This window comes from Terrapene carolina, unplaced genomic scaffold (genome assembly GCF_002925995.2).
Source record: "Terrapene carolina triunguis isolate 2854851 unplaced genomic scaffold, T_m_triunguis-2.0 Scaffold1078, whole genome shotgun sequence".
In the NCBI taxonomy this organism is placed as follows: domain Eukaryota; kingdom Metazoa; phylum Chordata; order Testudines; family Emydidae; genus Terrapene; species Terrapene triunguis.
Window position 1 is genome coordinate 1 of NW_020665429.1, and position 6,118 is coordinate 6,118.

The 6,118-nt window shown below is 43.1% G+C and overlaps 1 protein-coding gene across 1 annotated transcript in view; it reads left to right on the forward strand.

The window, feature by feature from the left end:
• Nucleotides 1–4,882: 4,882 nt before the first annotated feature.
• LOC113408216 (attractin-like) overlaps nucleotides 4,883–6,118 on the forward strand; it is a gene marked incomplete at its 5' end in the record, with an annotated part of 3,004 nt that continues 1,768 nt past the window's right edge. The window contains one exon of the mRNA XM_026661390.1: nucleotides 4,883–5,103. Within this exon, the coding sequence (XP_026517175.1) occupies nucleotides 4,883–5,103 (221 nt within the window). The remainder of the gene's footprint in view (nucleotides 5,104–6,118) is intronic.

Consider the following 6,118-nt stretch of genomic DNA (forward strand, 5'->3'; position numbering starts at 1 on the left):
CCCCCCAGTGTCCTCTTTTTTGATTGTGGAAATATGGTAACCCTACTCTTGACTCCATCCAGTTTCTTATTTTTAGCTGCCCTGACTCATTCTCTTCTCCGACTAAACCAGCCACTGTTGCCATCTCATCTCTAGAACTCAATCAGTCCAAAATTGAATTTTTCATCTTCCCTCCAAATACTTCTTCTCTTCCCTTCTCTATCTCCATTGTCATCTCTGCTTTTATTAGCTTTAATAGCTCAAAAAATTTGCTCTTTCTTCACTGCTCCTACTCCTAAGACCTCTGTCCACATCTTGGTTACCTTTTCTTGCTTGCTTGTAGCCTTCCTCCTATCTGGCCTCTTCTCTCTTTGCCACCCACAAAACGTATGCTGATTAGGCATACAGCTGGGGTCCATGCCATTTTGCTGGCTACATTTGCTATAATAATATCCATGTTTTAAGGAGTGTGTGATTTGCTAAGTCTCTGGTTTTGGTTCCAGGGCCATCTCTCTCTGAGGATGCCTCTCTTAAACACATGAAAGGGGGGAGATTATTTAAGTCACAAATGGGAGATAGGCCTGTAATTCCCAGTAACTTTCAAGGGAGTTGAGCTTCCAGCTGCCCTTCGTGCCTTTGAAAATCTCACACAAAATAGATAGCAGCTTGACTGTATACTAAATACCTTCAATGCAAAGACTTTTGTGAATTGCATTTAAGGGCATACTTAAGTTTTTTCCTTAATTGGGACCAAAAATATCTATAAGATGAAAGGAATGAACTTTTGCCAACCAAATTTCTGCCTGTAGAGTGTCTGAAAAACAAACATTTCCTACCTCGTTCTGGGGACAGATTATTGCTTAAAAATATCTCTTTTACAAATCTCCTTACTGATTGCAAAAAAACCCAGAGGAATTACCTCTATACTTTCCTGCGATTTGTTCTATAGATACGCCAGATTGCACTGGCTTCTACCCTTAAAGAAAAGGGTGAATTATCCCTCGGTTTATGAAATTCATGAGGTGGAGTACCTCAGTTTCCCTTCTTGTACAGCAGACCAGGTTTGTAATGGCTTCTCTGCTGTGCTAAGCTTTAAGTTTATTCACAGGTAATAGCTGAGGTTATTACTATGAGATCTTTGAACATGAGATTTATTTTCAATTATCATTTTTAACATGCTGAAAATCCCTCCCCTCCCCTAAAATTACACACATTACACATTGTTACAAGTTTACTCACTAGCATTTATGTCAAGGTATAACATTGTGACAGTCTGATTATTTAGAGCCACTTCAGGGCTCCCTGTTTCTGACATTGCTTCTTTTGTACACTGCACCCCTGCTCTTGCTTCAGAGGTAAACTGTCTTTTAACTTTTTGTCCCAGTTGTGGCTGCCCCTGCCATGGCCACATTCTTTGCTCCTCATTTAAAAAGATATTAAACTTTATAACCACATGGAAGTACCCAAAGGGTTAAATGCTAAATACCAAAGCCTCATCATACTAGCTGGCCATGTCTGGAAAAAGGGTCTGTCAATGTTGCAACTTTGGATGTGAGATTCAAATGGAGTTTTAGAGGCATTATTTTTTGTATTTAAAAACAAAACAAACCCAATTTATCTTAAACCTACAAACAGAATTTTACAAACAAACCTAGCGTTGGTTTAGGTCCTTAAAACCGTACATAATTACACAAAAATATTTACCCACACACGTTCTTTTTTTGCCTAATATCCCTATACCCAGATTACATTCCCATTTTGTATAATTGAAGGCAGTCAAGTTCCAATATCCCCCCCTCCACACACACACCCCCTATACTGATTTTGATTACAAACTATTCCTGTGGGAAAAGGGCCCATTTCCCCTCAGAATAGTTGTAAAAACTTCTGGGGATAACACATAGTGGTAGCAGTAGCCACTCTACCTGACCAATTGTATAATTTGTTTAACTACCACGGTTCTCAGTGTGACTGTACCGCATTTCACATATATTTATATTTACATAACTGAGTTTTATTATTCAACCAAGAATTCCCTTTTTATAACACCACAACTCCTAAGTGCTTACTTCCCTACAAAGTCTGTAGTATTAATTTTTGCAAAAACTTGTAACTCTTATTTTAAATCACTTACTTCTGCATTCAGTTCTTTAAGGTGCAATACACCTGCCTTTCCCTGTGCTTTTTGTTTTTGTTTAAACCTCAACTGAATTGCAGAAGTGCTATTCTCTGTTGCAGTTAATTGTTTCTGAGCAACTTCAGGGGTTAAGCAACCCATTAGTTGGGGATTGGTCCTGCTTTCAGCAGGGGGTCGGACTAGATGACCTCCTCAGGTCCCTTCCAACCCTGATATTCTATGATTCTATGAAAACCTTTTTTTTTTCCTTTTCTTCACTCCGACCAAGTCACAGCTCCTGTCTCTTAAGGTGGTCTATTCACTTTGCTTCTGACTCCAAACCCTGTTGTGCCAAGTCGTCTTTAACCGCCCCTAACTTTAATTTACAATCCTCCAGTTGCCTTTACTGGAGTAGCACCAAACGTAGAAAAAATACTGGCACTCTCCCATAATGGTGCCTTTACTCTAAACCTCTTACAAGTGGATTTAAGTGCCTCCTTTCCTCCACTCTCTCTGCTGGTTCTTGTCACACAGACAGAGAGCACAAGACCAGAAATCCGAAGTGCAGGCACTGCAATGTTTATTGGGGTTAATTCCGAGCAAACATATTCATAGCTCTACACCAGAGGTGGACAAACTACGGCCCGCGGGACCATCCTGCCTGGCCCTTGAGCTCCTGGTCGTGGAGACTAGCCCCCAGCCCCTCCCCCGTTGTCGCCCCTCCTCTGCAGCCTCAGCTCACTGTGCCACTGGCGCAATGCTCTGGGTGGTGCGGCTGCGAGCTCCTGCCGGGGAGCATGGCTGGCTCCGGCCGGTAAGGTGGGGATTGGATAGGCGTGGGAGTCCTTGGGGGGCCTGTCAGGGGGCAAGGGTGTAGATAGGAGTCGGGACAGGGAGCAGGGGGGATTGGATAGGGGTGAGCTTCCGGGGGGCTGGTTGGGGCTGGGGGTCCCAGGAGGGGGTGGTCAGGGGACAAGGAGCAGGGGGAGTTGGATTGGTCGGGGGGTTCTGAGGGGAGCAGTATGGGGCGGGAAGTGGGAGGGGCCAGGAGCCAGGCTGTTTGGGGAGGCACAGTCTTCCCTACCCAGCGCTCCATACAGTTTGGCAACCCCGATGTGGCCCTCGGGCCAAAAAGTTTGCCCACCCCTGCTCTACACGCTCGCAGAGTCTGTTCCCCAATATTCCATTCCCAGCTCTGATGCCTCGGGAGCCAAAAAATCTTACCGCGTTGTAGGTGAAACTGCGTTATATCGAACTTGATTTGATCCGCTGGAGTGCGCAGCTCCGCCCCCCCCCTGGAGTGCTGCTTTTCTGCGTTATATCCAAATTCATGTTATATCAGGTCGCGTTATATCGGGGTAGAGGTGTACCTTTTTCTTAGCCCACCACAACAACCATATCACAGCTGTCTGCTTCTTGCTGGCATTAGGCTTGTACAGCTGTACATAAGTCTCAAACATGTTTTCTAATGTATCAGTTATCACGTCGGGTTCTACTGCATCCTCCATCCAAGGGTAGGTCGCAAATGCAATCTCAATAACCCCATGGGGAATCTCCCCACACGCTCTCATTCAGTTATACTTAATGTTGCATGTTGCCAAAACTCCACGCAGTATCTCCCCACGCGTACTTTTAATCCCACAAATAAGGAGTCACCTGTGAGACCCCGTCTCACAATCTGGCACTCCTTATATCTCTTCCCCCCCCCCTCGCAATTCTTCACCAAATGTTAGGCTCTGATAGAGGCCTCCCTACGGGATGGGGGAGCAGGCAGATACCAGACACAGTATTCACAGATGCATCTGATGAAGTGGGCTGTAGCCCACGAAAGCTTATCCTCAAATAAATTTGTTAGTCTCTAAGGTGCCACAAGTACTCCTGTTCTTTTTGCAGATACAGACTAACATGGCTGCTACTCTGAAACCAGTGTTGGGATATAATACTCTAAATATTGTTATTGATTACAATATAAACCCCACTCACTCCACATTCACACTCCTTTCATGCTACGCCAGAGTCTGAAGATCCGAAGGAAATCCCGATGGCCAGTCGAAATTCAGTCCGATCACAAGGCATGGGGAGCCCCACGTTACACGCTTTTTCTTTTTCAGGGCTCTGGGTCGGTGTCTGCTCCGACTTCAGCTATAGCAAACAACCTTTTTTATAGACGAATCTGTCGCGTCATTAGCTCTTTGTCTGTTTACTTAGACTTTCCCCATAATTCCAGGACAGCAGTTCCAGGCAGGCTGCCATAATCCAGGACATTCCATTTCCTCTTATGGACATGACAAAGTTTATTTTGCATGACAATTCTTTACTGCTCATAACCTTAAGTCCTTGCTTCAGCTGCCAGCACACAACTCACATGCACATACAGCATTTATACTAGGCCCGTATGGCCTATAGCGTATTACAACATATACATCACAACAGTCCCAGACTGAGGAGAGATCTGATGCAGTTTATGGCTCAAAAGTCATGGGTTGAGATTCACTGAACTAATGGAAATCTGAGATACCATTCTGTTTAATGCAACAGAGGGTCCTGTGGCACCTTTAAGACTAACAGAAGTATTGGGAGCATAAGCTTTCGTGGGTAAGAACCTCACTTCTGTTTAATGTGTTCCCTAACAACATCTATTGATCTAGTTGGATTTACTAGAAAAGGGCACCTATCCATATACTCTAGCTGCCCTGCACAGTTATCAAGAGCTATATATATGGTCTACAAATATAGATACAAATATATGAACATAACATTTACTTCAATTTTCTTATTTATGTTTAGCACTGTGTATATATTTGGAGGGTTCAACAGTCTCCTCCTGAGCGATATCCTGAGGTATACACCAGAAAGCTGTGAAGCTTATGACAATGAGACATCTTGCTTGAGAGCAGGTCCTGGAATCAGGTGTGTGTGGAACACCACTTTTTCTCTGTGTGTCCCATGGGAAAGAGCAACAGTAGAGCAACAACAAAAAGTTTTCGAAGAATGTCCTTCTAAACCAGGTATGTATGCATTACACTTCCATAACATAGACACACATATTTGTGTTAAGATGCACTACCACCAAAACAAGATACTCCACTGCACATGCTTCTCCATCTGAGGAGAGTATAAAAGAACAAACATCACATGACCAATGTATAGTCACGTATCCTAATGCACTACTGGAAGGTTCTCAGATACAATGGTGATGAGTGTGGTATAAAAGCGTATATAGAATAGACTTCTACTTTTTTCTTTCCATACTGTTTCAAATCTTCTCTGTTCCTCCTCACATTTTTGTACATTATTGTTCACTAAATAGCCAAAGTCAGGGACTGTGGGCCAAGATTCTATATGATATGAACTTCAGAACTGTGACTACTCTATTGGGTATGCCAAATCTTTTCACTACTGCCATTATAAACTTCAGGTTATTTCTTGAAAATATTCAGCATTCCAAGAGTTAGCAAAAAGATAAACGAGTAAAAATCCAGGAGTTGGCTCTCTGTGGTCCCAAAAATAATTTGAATGTGTTCAGTATTTGTTTCTTCTAGCAGTAAACATCAACAGCGTGTGCATTAGCAAGCTATTGCTACATACCTTGTGAAGAAGGTGCACCTGTAGACTTCTAATAAACAGCCTCATGTGTATTACTGTGAGAGCATGACTTTAATTTTGTTTTAATAAAAACTGGACAGTTTACAAATTAAATGCTACAGTAAAGTGATAGAAATGGCTTGAGGGCCACAGACTGCTGCTGAAATGATTGCTTGGCAGTTTGGGGTGTGGACAGTTAAAACTCCTCAATTTTTCTCCTTTAAACATCTACCCAACTCAGACTGTTGCTATTATCTTTGCTCCTTTATTAAATTTCCCAATAGGAGCCAGGCTTGGACCATTGTTCCATAGAAAATGACTGAGATTTGTCATTGTGAGAGCCACCAACTCTGTTGACAAGCACCATTGGGACAGATTGGACAGGGCCATGCTGCACTCCTTTGTGCTCATCAAGAGAGGAGGTGTCATCAGATGATT